At 47.7% G+C, this 19,460-nt stretch overlaps 1 protein-coding gene across 2 annotated transcripts; it reads right to left on the bottom strand.

Annotated features, from left to right (window-relative positions):
- Nucleotides 1-955: 955 nt before the first annotated feature.
- LOC129486883 (cytochrome P450 11B1, mitochondrial) lies at nucleotides 956-8,443 on the bottom strand. 2 transcript variants are annotated; one of them, XM_055287462.1, is made up of 9 exons: nucleotides 8,193-8,443; nucleotides 7,650-7,805; nucleotides 5,625-5,824; nucleotides 5,284-5,487; nucleotides 4,842-4,996; nucleotides 4,306-4,472; nucleotides 3,827-3,905; nucleotides 3,550-3,747; nucleotides 956-3,085 (listed from the first exon to the last, which is right to left on the bottom strand). In XM_055287462.1, exons 1-9 carry the CDS (start codon nucleotides 8,429-8,431, stop codon nucleotides 2,972-2,974), a joined length of 1,512 nt encoding a protein of 503 aa, XP_055143437.1. In that variant the 5' UTR covers nucleotides 8,432-8,443; the 3' UTR covers nucleotides 956-2,971. The 2 variants fall into 2 exon arrangements, with proteins under 2 accessions (XP_055143437.1, XP_055143438.1); XM_055287463.1 differs by lacking the exon at nucleotides 3,550-3,747 and having other exon boundaries at nucleotides 8,193-8,438.
- Between the last annotated feature and the right edge of the window lie 11,017 nt (nucleotides 8,444-19,460).

The following is a 19,460-nucleotide window of genomic DNA, read 5'->3' on the forward strand; positions in this document are numbered from 1 at the left end:
CCTAGTGTTTTATGTAGAGTAGAACTGGTTAGTAATTAAATAAGATATTTGGCTGAAGAGATTTCTAAGCCAAGTGTTTAAGGTGCAACTTGGTGCTCTTGAATGTTTATAGTAAAATAGAAGAAGAGAAAAATAATTTGAAGATGGATTTTTTTAAAATCAAAAGGGAAGCAGAACTTAAATATTTGGGAAATTGCCAGTCTGTCCATATTGCAAAATATGAGAAAGCATGTTCTGGAGAGAGCACCAAGGGTGTGGCCAAGGGACCATTTGATAAGATTAGTATGGATCAGCCAGGTGTTGTTCACCAAGACAGTGGAAGAATGACCCTGGAGGCATTTTAGAAATAACTGGGGCTGCCACTGTCACCACACACCCAAAGTGCAGTGGTCTGGGGGGACAGAATATTTTTAAAGGATGGGCTGTATTTTTCTGTAAGACCTTGGCACTCACTCCCTTGTGCTACCTCAAGGCTCTGCTCCCCACATTCTGGAGTTCTGTTCATTGACCACCCCAAGTGGGCTCCAGTGAGCTTATGTGTATCATGTGCCACAGTGGCTGCCCCTCCAGAGGGCACAGGTAGTAAACCTTGCTGGTGTCAACACAGGGTCATCTCCGCTGGAGTGAAGGTTGCATGAGCTGTGGGGTGTGGAAGCCTGCACCTGGATATCAAAGGGTGGAGTGGCCCACAACTTCAGGCACAAGACTGAGGCAGAGGGCTGCTGTGAAAGCCATGCCTAGTGGAGGCAGCGGAGCAGGACAGCCCAGGATCCCAGGTAGGTGGAGCTACCGGTGAGTCATTCCAGTCTCCTGCAGGAATGCAACTCCAACTCATGAGAGCTGCACTGCAGCTGCACCCAGCCAAGCTGCAAGGGCAGAGCATCCTGAAGCCCTGAGGGAAGCAACCCCTGCACCACTATGTTCAGAAGATGGAAAATCCAATCAAAGGAGATTATTCTTGAGGCTTAAGGTTTAATACTGTTTGTCACATTCAATTTTGGAGTGCTTGAAACTTGTTACTCCTTTCTTCTTTCCTGTTTCTCCTTTCTGGAATGGGAATGTTTATCCTATGCCTCTCCAACCACTGTATTTTGGAAGCACATAACATGTTTGATTTCATAGGTTCGCAGCAAGAACAGTTGGACTCAGGATAAATTGTACCTTGAGTCTTACCCATATTTGACTCAGATAACATTTAAATCACACTTTGGACTACAATTTTAAAGTTGATGCTAAAGTGTTAAGATATTTGGGGCTATTGGGGAGAAATGCGTGTATTTTGTATATGAGAAAGATGCAGATTTTAGAGAACCAGAAGCAAAATAGTTTAATCTGAATTTTTGTGTCTGCCTCCAGAATTCATAGGCTGAAATTTAGTCACCAAGGTGACGATAATAGCAGGGCAGGGCCATTGAGGGGGGAAGGGAATGCAGGCAGTGCCCTCTTAAATGGAATTGGCATCCTTATAAAAGAGGTCTCTGTGAGCTGTCTTGCCCTTTTCCACCATGTGAAGAAACAGCAAGAAGGTTTTATCTATGAAACAAGAGGTGGGTCCTCACCAGGCACATAACCTGCTGACACCTTGATCTCAGCCTTCTAAGCCTTCAGAACCACGAGAAATAGAATTCTGACGTTTGTCAGCAACCCAGTCTATGGCGTTTCCTTAGAGCATCCTGAGTAGATTAACACCAATAACTCTACCTAGGTGTGTTCCCACCCTGGGTCACTTCCTCTCCCTGTACAGGCTGAGTCCTGCAGGGCGTCCTGGAACTACTGACACCACTGGAATGATGCCATAGGGATTTCCCCTTTTATGGGGGAACAAATGCTCTGATCTTCGTCAGCCACCAGGAGCTGGCTGTGGTGATCTTTGCCCTGATGAAAATCCATGGAGATAAAGACAGTCTGGCTGGGCACGTTCTCACCCTGGGGCACTTCCTCTCCCTGCACAGGAGCACTGGGGAGTAGTGGCCAGTTCAGGAGGGGTCAACTCTCTCTGCTGGGCTAGGAGCACGTGAGGCCCAAGGCAGGTTCACATTGGGAACTGCAACCTCCCTGTGCCCACCCCAGGTCGTGGCACATGGCATGGCTCCGTATCAACCAGAGGAATGAGTCAGTAAAACTCATCTGAGTCCTTGTTGGCCCAATCCTGTCTCTCCTGTTGCCAAAAACATTTCCGGAACCACACCCAAGGTTCCCACCCCACATGACTCTTCCATCTCCTCACAGCATCCTCGGGACCTTCCCCAGGGGACAGCACAGGAAGCAGAGGACCCAACGCCCACTGCTGGAACAAGGCCTGGTCCATAAAAGACGAGGCCTGGGGCATGAGGCTGACATGATCAGCTGGGGAACACACGCCCCTCGAGACTCACTATCACTTGAAAATGGGGATGTCAGGGCAAGTGACCACAGGGGCCTTTTTACCCTGCAGGACCCTATTCCAGGGTGACAACTTTCAGAGAGCTCAGGGCATGCTCGAGCTGCCTGGGGGCAGGCTGCAGGAGGGAACTTGACTGGACTCTGAGATGCTGGGATCCCGCTTAATGACTCTGACACAGTCTGCACAGGGGCCCTGGCCAGGGGGAGAGGGACAGGGACATGTAAGACTAGGCAGGAAGGCAAGGGACAAAACCACAGCACCCTTGCACGGCCACACGAGGAGCCTGGAGCCAGCGCTGGGGGATGGGGGCAAACTGCCCGGAGGACACTGCTTGCTGGAGAAAGGGCCAGGAGGGGCTGGGGACAAGGTCAGGCCCTGTCAGCAAGATCTTCCCCAGCTGTGCCCTGGCATTGCTGCTTAGCCTGGCAAACCCTGGTCCTAGAGGCCCTCGGGAGTTCCATTTGTGCTGGGGCTGGTTAGACAGAGGAGTGACTCAGGAAGCTGTGCACGTGGGAGAGCAGAGGGGTAGCCTGGGGTCAGGCAGAGGAAGCTGGTGGCCAGGCTGGGACCCTGGGTGCAGAGACGTGATTAGTTGATGGCTCTGAAGGTGAGGAGGGGGAACGTGCTGGGCCTCAATATGAAGCTGTAGACCATCTTTATATCCTCTTGGGTTACTGTCTCCACCTGGAGGTGTTTCAGCACCTAGGACAGAAGCCGGGTTTCCATCTGGCCTGGTCCACAGCCCATGGAGTGGTGCAGCCTCCTCAGACCCTCAAAGTTGCAGGGATTATGCTGAAGGGGGAACAGCAGCCTGGGCCCCAACCTGTTTCATTCCTGACCAGCTCCACCTTACAGCCCAGGCCCAGAATTCATCCAGCCCAGTTATTGCCCAAGCCCCATTATCCTGTACAGGCTCCACCCAACTTCCCCAGTTCCCACCTGACCCTGTTTAGCAGCAACCTCACTCAGATGGTATGCTCCTCACCAACTCCTGCCCAGGACCTACACAGCCTCAACCTGGCCCAGGTTCTCCCAGTACCCGCTCTGCCCAGTCCAGGAAACATGCAGGCCACTCCCACTCTGCCGAGGCCAGTCTCACATTGCTCAAGCCCCGCCCATGCTGCCCAGACTCCGCCCAGGCCCCTCCCCAGCCCGGGCCTGCTCACATGGTGCAGCAGCAGCAGCATCTCTGCCTCTGCCAGGCGCCGCCCGAGGCACTGGCGCATGCCAAAGCCAAAGGGCAAGTGGTAGAAGTTCCTGCCGGAGCCCCTGATGTCTAGCCAGCGCTGGGGGTTATAGCGCTCCGGCCTCGGGAACAAGGCGGTGTTGCGACCCAGAGAGTAGAGGAACACGCGCACCAATGTCTGCGGACGGTGCAAAGCGGGGATCAGGGAATGATTGGGGACAGAGGTTCTCAGCTGGAGGGGTGTGGGGCTCACTCACCCCAGCTGGGATGTGGTAGTTCTGAAGCACCAAGTCTGAGCTCGCCACTCGCTCCAAAAACAGACCCACAGGGTAGAGCCTGGAGGTGGGGGCATCCATAGAAAGGGTCCTCAGCTGGACGGGGCTTCCCGTGCCCTGTGCACCCTTCCTACCCCAGACCCCACACAGGTCCCTGGCCCATGGGAAGCCCAGGTCGTGAGGAAGTGCTTCCTTGCACCCGCTGAGCCCGGCCACACCTCCCCTAACTTGAGCAGCCCCAAGCCCAGAGGGACATGCCCCACTTTAATCCCCAGGGCGCTGAAGAGGGATTCCAGAGGAAGAAGAGCTCCTTGTCCTAGAGAGGGAGGAAGAGCAGGTGCAGGGGAATGGGCTGCTGGGTGACGCTGCTTATCAGCCCCAGATTCTGTCTGCCACCACCCAGTGGGGGCTGCTCTCCAGCAGGGGGCCAGGGCCACAGGGAGGGCTCAGCCAGCACCCACCTCAAGGTCTCCTTGAGGGCCGCCCGCAGCAAGGGCAGCTCGGTGGTTGCCTTCTGGGGATGTTCACTGATGCTGGCTGCGGCGGCCAGGCTCTCCTGACGCAGGGCCTGCTGCACGTCGGGGTTCCGAGCCAGCTCAAAGAGCGTCATCAGCAAGGGAAACACCGTCTGCAGAAGCCATGGCTGCAGGGTCAGACCTTGCACAGGAGGACTCAGCCCCCGGGACACCCCTCCCAGGACAACCTCCCTCTGAGGGGTGGAGACATGCATGCCCTGAGCATGACAGAGCCCTGGGACCCAAGACTTCAAATCCTAATGCCGATCCAAACCCCTTTCCCTGAGTCCTCCACAGAAAGGAACCCCCGTTCCAACCAAGGCAACCTGCAAATGTGTTTATCACATCACAATCCCATGTAAGAAATGTGGGGCCCGTAGCCTGGGGATGGGACACGTGGGCGCTGTGTGGCATTGGCAGGCCCTGCCTGGGAGGCAGACTTGGCATCACCCTCTCTGGGTGGGGCTGGTTGCCGGCCTGACCGTGTCCACGCTCCCTGCAGTGAGTTCCATAGAGTTGGCCTTGATGGCATCTGGCGACAGTTCCGCATTCAACAGGAGCTCCGCCACAATGCTGTTGTACTGTTGAGGGCGGTTGAAGGCCAGTTCCTGATAGATTTTCTGGATACAGTTGTCGCCTGTCCAGGGAGCAGGAGGCACCCCTCAGACCTTAGTGCTGGGAAGTGCCCTTCAGTGTCCTCCTCCTGCCCAGCCTGCCCCAACACCCAAGTCTCCCTGCTCTCATCCCAAATTCTCCGGATCAGCCCAGCCCAGCCCCAGCCTCAACACCAATCTCCCTAGCAGGACGGTGAGGAATCCCCGGCCCCTCCCTGTGATCTCCATTCCCCGCTGGGCGGTGGAGAGGGAGAAATTGGGCCCCCGTGGTGTCCCTTCCCCATAGCACTGCCTGGGTCCCTGGCCTCACCGTACTGGAAGATGCAGTCCCAGGCCTCAAAGTGCTCCTTCCACACCTTGGGGCTGGTCCAGCGAGACAGGCTCCTGGGCATGAACATGAGCTGGACAGTGGATTTGAACATGACCTCCAGGGCATGGAGGAAGTTCAGGCTGGCAGAGCTGGGGCTGTGGCCAACCAGGCCCAGCCGCTCTCCAAAAAGAGCTAAGTTGCTGGCTGCAGGGAGGATGCGCTGCTGAGCACAAGGCAGCCCCGGGCCTCCTGGCTGCCTCCCCCCACTCCCTCCAGTCCCCCATCCCCGTCCCTGGCCACTCCAGGGTCTCTGAGGCTGGACCTTCCCACCTGGCCCACACCTTCTATGGTGTAGTGGAAGATGCTGGGCTGGACGTCCAGGGTCAGGCTCCCCCGGGCGTTCTGCAGCACCTTCTTCCTGAGGGCCTGGGAGAAGTCCCTGGCCACCGCATCCACCATCGGGAGGAACCTCTGCACGGCCTTGGGCGACAGCACATCTGGGTTCAGCCGCAATCGGTTGAAGCGCCATTCAGGCCCATTCCTACAGAGGCCAGGGCAGAGCTTGTGAGGCCGCCCCAGCAAGACACAGGCCCTGACCCGTATCCCATCCTCCTTGTCCCCAAGGGGAATCGGACTGCAGGGAGCTGACTGGGGGCCCTGGTGGAAGCTGCCTGTTTGTGTTCGAGCTGCAGCCTTTTCTCAGAGTGGCCTCCAGGTGCTGGGCAAAGGCCACTCAGGTCTAAGCAGGGATGAGACGGTAGCTTCTGCCCGCAGGTGCTGACAGGGTAACTGAGGTCATTCCCGGGACCTGGTGCCCCAAGTCTGGTACCACCTCACCCATGCAGGCCCTCCCTGTAGTGGCAGGGAGGGCTTTTCTCCAAGAAAGGAGGTGACCCCTGTTGTCAAGCTTTCCCCACCTCACCCACACAGTGTCCTGAGGGGAGAGCCCCTGGCTGCCCTCTCCTCCCCGCCCTTCCCTGCCCTGGGCACAGTGCCTCTGGGGCAGCAGCCTCTGCCTGTCTCTGTGAAGCATCTGTATCTTCTGCAGGACAGAAACCAAGCTCTGTGCCTCATGCCATCCTCACCCACAGCCCAGAGTGCATGGGGGCTCCATGGATGCCCCCAGGGAATGGTGGGCAGGAATTTCCCCTGTCAGCCACATTCCTGCAAAACTCCTTTATTTATGTCCAGCTGGCTGCTGTCAGCTGTTGACAGTGATGACAGGCAGAAGATGCACATGCACACGTGTGCCCATGCAAGACCTCAACACCATGTGTGAAGAGACACATGTACACGTGTGCACAGACACTACACCCATGCCAGCACCTGCACATGCACACACAGAGACACTCGTGCACACACCACACATCATACATGCACACACACAGACACGTCTACACGCACATGCACACACAACACGTGCAAATGCAGGTACAGAGAAACACACAGCATGTGCACAGATGCAAGACACACACACACAGGTGCGCTCCCCTTCCTTCTGTTATGCGCACCCAGCCTCCTGCACCTGCCTTCCTGCGTCCTGACTCCCAGGTATCGTCTGTCAGCCAGCCTCAGTGAAGGCCCCCACCCTTGGATGCCCTTTTACCTAAACCCTGCTATTCCCAAGAGCGGTCTCCTCCTGCCATGGAGTGAGGGCTCTCGCCACTGTGGCATCCTCGTCCAGTCCTTCCCCCGTCCTAATGACAGCATCCCTGCAGGTGACCAACTCCAAGCGTCAGCCTCTCCCTGCCTACCTGACCAGGCGCCACCCTCTCCATGGGCCAGGAAACATTCTCCCCAGTGCCATCAACCACCCCACCTCGTGCCTGGCTTCTGAGAACAACGGAGCCACCAGCCACCTGCATCCCCACCTGCCTCCTGCCCCAGACTGTCCCCATCAGGAAAGTTTGCCAGAACTGCAGGGACCCCGAGCACCCTGAGGGAGGCTGCGGCCCCGGCGAACACCAGGCTCAGCACTCACAGCCTGTGACCTGGGCCAGTGGGGGTCCTCTTCTCATGGCCTCAGTTTTCTGACCTGTGGGAAGGAGAGTCCCCAGACCGCAAGAGAAAGCAGCTGCCAAGGTCGGTGCAGAGCGGGTTCTCGCTACACAGAAGGGTTCATTGTTCTGTGTCTTCTCCTCTGCAGAGGTGCCCGTGCCCATTTCTCCATCACTGCCCGGCTTCTCCAACCCACAGGGCAGACGCGACCCCACGGGATGGCCGTCCTCTGGGCCCAGTGCTCACCCTCACTGCCCACCACAGGGGCCCAGGGCAGATGTGCTTTCAGGTCCTGCCTCTCTCGCCTCCCCCCTACACCCAGGCTGCCCACCCTGCTCCCAGCTCTCAGCTCCCAGCTCGCCACTTACAGCAAGAACACGCCACATTTGTGCCCACGATGTTGTCTGTAGGCCACCCAGGGCTCCAGGCTCATCCTGCGGGGATGCAGGCTGTCCACCTGCTGCAGCTTCTCCACGTCCTCCGGCAGCATCACACACACCATGCGTGCTCCTCCCAAGTCGAACCTGTGGGGCCAAGCATGAGGCCCTGCTGGAGGGGGTCGTGTCCCCCCTGGCCCCACCCTGCAGTCCCAATCCAAAGTGTCTCCTGTCCACCCTCCCCGCTCCTGGATTAGCAGCTTCACAGCTGAAGCCCTCCTGCTGCGTCTCTGGAACTTCTCAACTTCAGTGCTTCTGAGTCCTGCCCTCTCTGCAGCGAGCTGGGATTTGCTCTGTACTATCCCCTGCCCTGGCAGCGCCACAGACCAGCACGTGCTGCACTCCCTCCCCATCCTCCAAAGGATGCAGAGTGCCGGGACCTGCTGGGAATGGCAGTGCTGTGTGCCCGGCAGGGTCCTGGGCAGCAGGGGCAGGGATCTGGGTGTTCCCAGCGAGGGCCAGGGAGGGCTTTACCTGAAAATGGGCCCCAGTTCCTGGAAGGTCTGGTGCATCTCCAGGTGCAGGTGCTCGTAACCCTGCTCCCTCCAGATCTGCAGCAGCCTCAGCCACCTGTTGCCTGGACGCTGGGGCATGGCTTCAAAGGGCAGCACCGTCCTAGAGGCCCGAGCGGCTCTAGTGCCCAGTGCCTGTGCCCTTTGCAGGGACAGCCAGGGCACTGCCACGCACACCTCTGCCTTTGCCCTGAGTGCCATTCCAATGCTCCCTCCACCCTGTTCAGCTACAATCCTTTTATCTTGCCTGGTGCCTTGCCTTGGAGAGGGATCACGTCATGGGAGAACTGGCCCTGGATCTGCCTGAGAAACCGAGGGCAGAGGTCAGGGCTGGAGGCAGGGACTCATTGGGGGTGCATGAGCGTAGACAGGGGAAGAGGACTCTCCTCCTCCAGGGCTGAGAGGAGCAAGATGGATGGGCCCTTATCTTATCCAAGAGCCTTGGGTTACTCATCTCCTTGCAAGGTTCATAGCAGAAAAGGAGGGAATGAGTTGGCATGAATTGTATTAAACCTCATGTATTTTTTTTACTTTTTAAAAATTTTATTTCATTAACTTTTAGTTGACAATTAAAACTACATGTATATAGGCGGGGCGCGGTGGCTCACGCCTGTAATCCCAGCACTTTGAGAGGCCGAGGCAGGCAGATCACGAGGTCAGGAGATCGAGACCATCCTGGCTAACACGGTGAAACCCTGTCTCTACTAAAAAAATACAAAAAATTAACCGGGCGCAGTGGCGGGCGCCTGTAGTCCCAGCTACTCGGCAGGCTGAGGCAGGAAAATGGCGTGAACCTGGGAGGCAGAGCTTGCAGTGAGCCGAGATCGCGCCACTGCACTCCAGCCCGGGCGAAAGAGCGAGATTCTGTCTCAAAAAAAAAAAAAATTACATGTATCTATCCTGTACAACATGATGTTTTGAAATATGGATATAAAATCTGAAATATAATTTCGGCCACAATCAAGCTAAATAATATGTTTATTAGCTCAGACACTTATTTTTGTGTGTTTAGAATACATCAAGTCTACTGTCTTAGAGATTTTCAAGTCCATGGTTATTAACCATGGTTCCACGTCACATCATCAATCTCTTGGCCTTTTTCCCCCCCGCTAACTGAAACTTTGTATCCTTTCACCTGCTGACCAACGTCTCCCCACCGCAGCCCTCCAGGTACCTCTGCCTCCCTGCCCTCAACTGCTGGTAGCCACCATTCCACTCTGTTTCTGTGGGTTCTATTTTTTTAGATTCCACAGTATAAGTGAGATTATGTGTTGCCGTTTGCTTTTTTTGTGCCTGGCTTATTTTTTATTTTTATTTATTTATTTATTTATTTTGAGACGGAGTCTCGCTCTGTCACCCAGGCTAGAGTGCAGCGGCGCGATCTCGGCTCACTGCAAGCTCCGCCTCCCGGGTTTATGCTATTCTCCTGCCTCAGCCTCCCCAGTAGCTGGGACTACAGGCACCCACCACCACACCCGGCTAATTTTTTGTATTTTTAGTAGAGACGGGGTTTCACCGTGTTAGGCAGGATGGTCTGGATCTCCTGACCTCGTGATCCGCCCGCCTTGGCCTCCCAAAGTGCTGGGATTACAGGTGTTAGCCACCACCCCTGGCCGTGCCTGGCTTATTTCACATAACCGTTTTCCAAGTTCATCCATGTTGTCACAAATAATAGATTTCCTTATTTTTTAAGGCTGAATTAAAGCCTTTGTGTCTATATTCCACATTTTCTTTATTCATCTGTTGATGGACACTTAGGCTGATTCCATGTCTTGCCTATTGTGAATAATGCTGCAGTCAACATGGGAGTCCAGGTATCTCTTCAGCATACTGATTTCATTTCCTTTATCTATATAGATTCACCGTGATATGGGTGAGTCATATGGTAATTTTATTTTTAATTTTTAAGAAACTTCCATTCTGTTTTCCATAATGGCTGTGATAATTTACATTCCCATCAACAGGGTACTAGAATCCCCTTTGTCTGCATCCTCACAACACTGTCATCTTCCCCCTTTTTTATAGAGGCCATTCTAACTGGTGTCAGGTGATACTTCCTTTTTATTTCTTTTTTTTTTTTTTTTTTTGAGACAGAGTCTCACTCTGTTGCCTAGGCTGGAGTGCAGTGGGGCAATCTCGGCTCCCCACAACCTCCGCCTCCCAGGTTCAAGTGATTCTCCTGCCTCAGCCTCCCGAGTAGCTGGGACTACAGGCACATGCCAACATGCCTGGCTAATTTTTGTGTTTTTAGTAGAGACGGTGTTTCACTATGATGGCCCGGCTGGTCTCGAACTCCTAACCTAGTGATACACCTGCCTTGGCCTCTCAAAGTGCTGGGATTACAGGCGTGAGCCACTGCGCCCCACCGGTGATATTTCATTGTGGTTTCAATTTGCATTTCTCTGATGATTACTGATGTTGAGCACCTTTTCACATACTGTCAGCCATTCATACGTCCTCTTTTGAGAAATATACTTGACTTTGAAATATACTACAAAGCCATAGTAACCAACACAGATTGGTATGGGCACAAAAACAGACACATCGATTAATGGAACAGAATGCAGAGCCCAGAAATTAATCCATTCATTTAAGGTCAATTGATTTTTGACAAAGATGCCAAGAACATACACAGGGGAAAGGACAGGCTTTTCAACACACGGTGTTGAGAAAACTGGATATCCATAGGCAAAGAATAAAATTAGACCCTTATTGCACTAGACTGTTCTTGCATTGCTATAAAGAAATATCTGAGACTGGGAATTTGAGAAATAGATTGAGAAATAGATATTCAGGTCCTTTGTCCATTTTTTAATCCAGTTACTTGTTTTCTTGCTATTGAGTTGAGTGCCTTATGTATTTTGGATATTAAACCCTTATCAGATATAGATTTGCAGATATTTAGTCCCCATTTCTCTTCACTCTGTGGATTGCTTTCTTGGTTGTGCAGAAGATTTTTTTTTTGTTTGATGTATTCTCTTTGTCTATCATTGCTTTTGTTGCCTATGGTTTTGTGTTAATATCCAAAAAAAAAATTTGCTAAGACCAGTGTCATGGATTCTTTCTTCCATGTTTTCTTCCACGATTTTTAATGTTTCAGGTTTTACATTTAAGTCTTTAATTCATCTTGAGTTGATTTTTCTGTATGGTGGGAAATAAGTGATGTCTTAAAAATTTTTAATGTGGTTTGGATGTGTGTCCCCTCCAAATCTCATGTTGGAATGTGATCTCCAGTGTTGGAGGTGGAACCTGGTGGGAAGTATTGGATCATGGAGGCAGATCCCTCATGAATGGTTGAGAGTGTCCCCTTAGTAGAAAATAAGTTATCTGAGTTCACATGAGATCTGTTGTTCAAAAGAATGTGGCACTTTACCCCTCGTTTTCTCATGCCCACTCTCGTCATCTGGTACACTGGCTCCTCCTTTGCCTTCCTCCATGATTATAAGCTTCCTCAGGCCTCACCAGAAGCCGATAAGATGCCAGTGCCATGTTTCCTTTACAGCCTGCAGGACCGTAGCCAATTAAACCTCTTTTCTTTATAAATTACCCAGAAATTCCCAGTCTCAGATATTTCTTTATAGCAATGCAAGAACAATTTAGTGCAATAAAGGTCTAATTTTATTCTTTGCCTATGGATATCCAGTTTTCTCAACACCGTGTGTTGAAAAGCCCGTCCTTTCCCCTGTGTATGTTCTTGGCATCTTTGTCAAAAATCAATTGACCTTAAATGCATGGATTAATTTCTAGGCTCTGCGTTCTGTTCCGTTAATCTATGTGTCTGTTTTTATGTCAATACCAATCTGTGTTGCTTACTATAGCTTTGTAGTATATTTCAAAGTCAAGTAGTGTGATGCCCCTCAGCTTTGTTCATTGTTGCTCAAAACTGCTTTGGCTAATTCAGGATTTTTTTGTGATAACAATTTTAGGATTGTTTTTTTCTATTACTTTGAAAAATGTCATTGGAATTTTAATCGGAATTGTATTAAATCTGTATATTTTGGGGGGTATATGGACATTTTAACAATATTCTTCCATTTGATGAATACTGGATTTCTTTACATTTTTGTGTCCTCTTCAATTTCTTTATTTTTCGTGTTTAATTTTTGTGAATACATAGTAGGTGTATATATTTATTGGGTGTATTAGTCCATTCTCATGCTGCTATGAAGAAATACCTGAGACTGGGTAATTTATCAAGAGTACAATCATGGTGGAAGGCACCTCTTCACAGGGTGGCAGGAAAGAGAATGAGTGCAAGCACAGGAAATACCAGACGCTTATAAAACCATCAAATCTCATGAGACTAACTCATTATCATGAGAACAGAGAGAAACTGCCCCCATGATTCAGTTACCTCCACTTGGTCCTGCCCTTTACACGTGGAGATTATGGGGATTACAATTCAAGGTGAGATTTGAGTGGGGACACAGAGCCAACCCATATCATGGGGTATATGTTTTGATACAAGTATGCAATGTGTAATAATCACATCATAGAGAATGAGGTATCCATTTCCTGAAGCATTTATCCTTTCTGTTACAAGCAATCCAATTTGTATTAGTCCATTGTCACATTGCTACAAAGAACTACCTGAAACTGGATAGTTTATGAAGAAAAGTTTAATTGACTCACAGTTCTGCAGGCTGCACAGGAAGCATGGCTGGGAGGCCTCAGGAAACTTACAATCATGGTGGGAAGTGAAGAGGAAGCAAGCATGTCTTACCATGGCAGAGCAGGAGGGAGGGAAGGAGAGAGAGAGAGAGAGAGAGAGAGAGAGAGAGAGAAGGGGGAAGTGCTACACACTTTCAAACAACCAGATGTCATGAGAACTCTATCACAAGACAGCACTAGGGGAATTGTGCTAAACCATTAGAAACACCTTCATGATCCAATCACCTCCCACCAAGCCCCTCCTCCAATAATTTATGATAATTTACATTTCCATCAACAGGGTACAAGAGTTCCTCTTTGTCCACATCCTCCTAACACTTTTCAATTATGGGGATTGTCAATCATGTGTATTAAAATTAGACATGAGATTTGAGTGGGGACATAGAGCCAAACCATATCATTCTGTCCCTGGCCTCTCCCAAATCTCATGTCCTTCTCACATTTCAAAATACAATAATCCCTTCTCAGCAGTCTCACAAAGTCTGAACTCATTCCAGCTTTAACCAAAAGGCCAACATCTCATCTGAGACAAGGCAAGTTCCTTCCACCTATGAGCCTATAAAATAAAAAAAAAAATCAGTTACTTCAAGGATATAATGAGTACAGGCATTGGGTAAATGCTGTCATTCCAAATGGGAGAAATTGGCCAAAACAAAGGGGCTACTGGGCCTATGCAAGTCCCAAATCCAGCAAGGCAGTCATTAAATCTCAAAGATCCAAAATATTCTCCTTTGACTCCGTGTCTCACACCCAGGTCATGCTGATGCAAGAGCTGGGCTCCCAAGGCCTTGAGCAGCTCCACCCTTGTGGATCTACAAGGTACAGCCCCTGTGGCTGTTTTCACAAGCTGGCGTGAGTGCCTATGGCTTTTCCAGGTGCATGATGTAAGCTGTCAGTGGATCTACCATTCTGGGGTCTGGAGGATGGTGGCCCTCTTCTCAGAGCTCCACTGAGCAGTGCCCCAGTGGGGACTCTGTGTGGGGGCTCCAACCCCACATTTCCCCTCTGCACTGCCTTAGTAGAGGTTCTCCATCAGGGCTCTGCCCCTGCAGCAGACTTCTTCCTAGACATCCAGCTGTTTCCATACATCCTCTGAAATCTAGACAGAGGCTCCCAAACCTCAACTCTTGCCTTCTGCACACCCACAGGGCCTCACTGATTAAAACTCACAAAGGTTTGGGGCTTCCATCCTCTGAAGCAATGGCCTGAGATGTACCTTGGCCCCTTTTAACTATGGCTGAAGCTGGAGTCACTGGGATGCAGGACACCATGTTCTAAGGCTGTGCAGATCAGCAAGGCCCTGGGCCTGGCCCACAAAACCATTTTTCCCTCCTAGGTCTCCAGGCCTGTGATGAGAGGGACTGCCACAAATATCTCTGAAATGCCCTAAAGGCATTGTCCCCATTGTCTTGGTGATATGGTTTGGCTGTGTCCCTACCCAAATCTCATCTTGAACTGTAGTTCCCATAATCCCCATGTGTCATGGGAAGGGCCCAGTGGGAGGTAAGTGAATCATGGAGGCAGTTACCTCTGTGCTGTTCTTGTAATAGTGAGTGAGTTCCCACGAGATCTAATGATTTTATAAGGGGCTGCCCACCCTCACCCTTCATGCTACACTTCTCCCTGCTGCTACTATGTGAAGAGGGATGTGTTTGCTTCCCCTTCTGCCATGATTGTAAGCTTCTTGAAGCCTCCCCAGCCGTGCAGAACTGTGGGCCAATTCAGCTACTCAGGAGGCTGAGGCAGGAGAATGACGTGAACCTGGGAGGCGGAGCTTACAGTGAGCCGAGATTGCGCCACTGCACTCCAGCCTGGGCGACAGAGCGAGACTCCGTCTCAAAACAAAAAAAATAAGAACTGTGGGCCAATTAAACCTCTTTTCTGTATAAATCACACGGTCTCAGGTATGTCCTTATAGCAGCATGAGAAAGGATAAATACTTTTGGCTATTAACATTTGGCTCTCCTTTACTTATGCAAATTTCTACAGCCTTGAATTCCTCCCTAAAAAATGGGTTTTTCTTTTCTACCACATGGTCAAACTACAAATTTTCCAAGCTTTCATACTCTCTTTCTCTTTTAAATATAAGTTCAAGTTTCAGATAATCTCTTTCTTCATGCATATGAGAATATACTTTTAGAAACAGCCAGGTAACTTCTTGAATGCAGCTGCTTAGACATTTCTTCTTCCAGATGCCCTAAATTATTTCTCTCAAGTTCAAAGTTCCACAGATCTCTAGAGCAGGGGCATAATGCCACCAGTCTCTTTGCCAAAGTATAGCAAGAGTGACCTTTATGCCAGTTTCCAATAAGTTCCTCATCTCCATCTAAGAACTCATGTGCCTGGCCATCTCTGTCCATATCACTATCAGCATTTTGGTCGAAGCCATTCAAAAAGTCTCTAGGAAGTTCCAAACTTTCTCTCATCTTCCTGTCTTCTTCTGATTCCTCCAAATTGTTCCAACTTCTGCCTATTCCCCAGTTCTGAAGTCACTTCCACCTTTCCAGTTATCTTTATAGCAATGCCCCATTTCTCTGGTAACAATTTTCTGTATTAGTCTATTCTCACACTGCTATAAATAATTATCTGAGACTGGGTAATTTATAAAGAAAAGAGGTTTGGTTGACTCACAGTTCTGCAGGCTTTACAGGGAGCATAGCTGGGAGACCTCAGGAAACTTACAGTCATGGCAGATGATGAAGGGGAAGCAGGCACGTCTTACCATGACAGGGCAGGAGAGAGAGAGTGAAGGGGGAGTTGCTACATGCTTTCAAACAACCAAATCTCATGAGAACTCTATCATAAGACAGCACAAGGGGGATGGTGCTAAACCATTAGAAACCACCCCTCCATGATCCAAGCACCTCCCACCAGGACCCTCCTCCAACACGTGGGAATTACAGTTCGACATGAGATTTGGATGGGGACACACAGCCAAACCGTCTCACAATTATACTCTTTTAGTGATTTTTAAATGTACAATTAAATTGTCATTGATTATTATCACCCTGTTGTGCTATCAAATAGTAGGTCTCATTCATTCTTTCTGTATTTTAACCATTCTAACCTCACCGTCACCCCTCACTACCATTCTCAGCCTCTGGTAATTGTCCTACTCTGTACCCCATGAGTTCAATTGTTTCAATTTTTAGATCTCACAAATAAGTGAGAACATGCAATGCTTGTCTTTCTGTGCCTGGCTTATTTCAATTAATGTAATAATCTGCAGTTCCATCCATGTTGATGCAAATGACAGGATCAAATTCTTTTTCATGGCTGAATAGTACTCCATTGTGTATATTTACTACATTCTCTTTATCCTTTTATCTGTTGATGCACACTTAGGTTGCTCCCAAATCTTGGCTATTGTGAAACAATGCTGCAATAAGCATGCTAGTGCAGATCCCATATACCGATTTCCTTTCTTTTGGGTATATACCTAGCAATGAGATTGCTGGATTGTATGGTACCTCTATTTTTAGTTTTTTGAAAAACCACCAAACTATTTTCTATAGTGGTTGCACTAATTTACATTCCCACCAACAGTGTAGAAGGGTTCCCTTTTCTCCACATCCTTGCTAGCATTTGTTATTGCCTTTTGGATATAAGCCATTGTAACTGGGGTGAGAAAATATCTCATGGTAGTTTTTATTTGCATTTCTCTGATGATAATGATGTTGAGCAGCTTTTCATATGCCTGTCTGCTGTTTGTGTCTTCTTTTAAGAAATGTCTATTCGAATATTTTGCCCATTTTTAAGTTGGATTATTAGATTTTTTTTCCTATGGAGTTGTTTGAACTCCTTATATATTCTGATTATTACTCCTTTGTCAGATGGGTAGCTTGCAAATATTTTCTCCCGTTCTGTGGGTTGTCGCTTCACCTTGGCAATTGTTTACTTTGCTGTGCAGAAGTTTTTTAACTTGATGTAAACCTATTTGTCCATTTTTCTTTTGGTTGCATGTGTTTGTGGGGTATTACTCAGGAAATCTTTGCCCAGACCAATGTCCTGGAAAGTTTCCCCAATGTTTTCTTGTAGTAGTTTCATAGTATGAGGTTTTATATTTATGACTTTAATCCATTTTGATTTGATTTTTGTATATGGTGAGAAACAGGGATCTAATTTCATTCTTCTGCATATGGATATCCAGTTTTCTCAGCACCATTTCTTGAAGAGACTGTCTTTTCCTTGGCACCTTTGTCAAAAATGAGTTCATTGTTGTGTATGGATTTTTTTCTTAGCCCTCTGTTCTATTCCATTGATCTATGTGTCTGTTTTAATGCCAGTACCCTGCTGTTTTGCTTACTATACTTCTGTAGTATAATTTAAAGTCAAGTAATGTGATTTCTCCAGTTTTGTTCCTTTGCTTAGGGTAACTTTGGCTATTCCGAGCCTTTTGTGGTTCCATACAGATTTTAGGATTGTTTTTCTATTTCTGTGAGGAATGTCACTGGTATTTTGAGAGGGACTGCATTGAATCTGCAGATTGCTTTGGGTAGTATGGACATTTTAACAGTATCAATCCTTCCAATCAATGAACATGGAATATCTTTCCATTTTTTGGTGTCTTCTTCAATTTCTTTCATCAGTGTTTAATAGTTTTCCTTATAGAGATCTTTCACTTCTTTAGTTAATCTCAGGTATTTAATTTTATTTGTGGTTATTGTAAATGGAGTTACTTTTTATTTCTTTTTCAAATTGTTCACTGTTGGCATATGGAAATGCTACTGATTTTTGTAAGTTAATTTTGTATTCCGCAACTTTACTGAATTTGTTTATAAGTTCTAATAGATTTTTGGGGAGTCTTTATGTTCTTCCAAATATAAGATTATATAATCTGCAAACAAGGATAATTTCACTGCTTCCATTCTAATGTGGATGCTGTTTATATCTTTATCTTGTCTGATTGTTCTAACTAGGACTTCCAGTACTATGTTGAATAACAGTGGTGATAGTGGCCATCCTTGTCATTCTCTAGATCTTGGAGGACAGGCTTTCGGTTTTCCCCCATTCAGTATGATACTAGCTGTGGGTCTGTAATATATGGCTTTTATTATGTTAAAGTATATTCCTTCTACAACCAGTTTTTTGAGGGTTTGTTTTTATCGTGAAGGGATGTTGAATTTTATTAAATGTTTTTCAGCATCAGTGGAAATGTTCATACAGTTTTTATCTTTCATTCTGTTGATAGGATGTATCACACTGATTGATTTGCATTTGCTGAACCATTCTTGCGTCCCAGAGATAAAGCTCACTTGGTCATGATGAATGGTCTTTTTAACGTATTGTTGAATTCAATTTGATAGCATTTTGTTGAGGATTTTTGCATCAATATTTATCAGAGATACTGGCCTTTAATTTTTTTATGTGTCTGTCTGGTTTTGGTATCAGGGTAATAGTGGTCTTGTAGAATGAGTTCGGAAGTATTCCTTCCTCCTTTATTTTTCAGAATAGTTTCAGTAGGATTGGTGCTAGTTCTTCTTTAAATGCTTGGTAGAATTCGGTGGTGAAGCTATTGAGTCCAGGGCTTCTCTTTACTTGGAGACATTTTATTATGGAGTAAATCTCATTACTTGCTATTTGTCTGTTCAGGTTGTTTCTTCAAGGTTCAATCTTGGTAGGTTTTTGTGTCTTGAAATGTGTCCATTTCTTCTAGATTTTCCAATTTGTTGGCATGTAGTTGCTCATAGTAGCCACTAATTATCCTTTGAATTTCTGCAGCATCAGTTTTAATATCTCTTTTTTCATTTCTGATTTTATTTATTTGAATCATCTCTCTTTTTTCTTAGTTGGGCTAAAGTTTTGTCAATTTTGTTTATCTTTTCAAAAAAAGACCCCAACTTTTTGTTTCATTGATCTTTTGTGTCACTTTCTTCATTTCAATTTCATTTATTTCTGTTCCTTAGGTTTTATTTGAAGTTGTTTTTCTTTTTTGAGATAGGCACGTACATCTATAAAGTTCCCTCTTAGTACTGCTTTTGCTGTATCCCATAAATTTTGGTATGTTTTGTTTCCATATCATTTGTTTCAAGAAATTTTTCAATTTTCTTCTTAATTTTTTCATTGACCCACTGGTCATTCAGGAGGATATTGTTTAACTTCCATATATTTGTACAGTTTCCAAAATTCTTCTTGTTAATTGATTTCTAGTTTTATTTCATTGTGGTCATAGAAGATGCTCAATATTATTTCAATTTTTTGAATGTTTTAAGATTTGTTTTTTGACCTAACCTATGGTCTATCCTTGAGAATGATCCATGTACTGAGGAAAATAATGTGTATTCTGTAGCTGTTGGATAAAATATTCTGCAAATATCTACTAGGTCCATTTGGTTTATAGTGCAGATTAAGTCTGATGTTTCTTTGTTGATTTTCTGTCGGGAAGATCTGTCCGATAGTCAAAGTGAGGTATTGAGGTCTCCACTTACTATTGTATTGGGGGGTCTATCTCTCTCACCACAGTTGGGAATCTGCTAAGCCTCACCTGAAGCCAGCAAGTCTCAGATTCTCACCTAAAGCCTTTGATGAAGAACCTGGGTATAGCTGCTTCTTATTCAAG

This window comes from Symphalangus syndactylus, chromosome 7 (assembly GCF_028878055.3).
Source record: "Symphalangus syndactylus isolate Jambi chromosome 7, NHGRI_mSymSyn1-v2.1_pri, whole genome shotgun sequence".
NCBI classification, from domain to species: Eukaryota; Metazoa; Chordata; class Mammalia; order Primates; family Hylobatidae; genus Symphalangus; species Symphalangus syndactylus.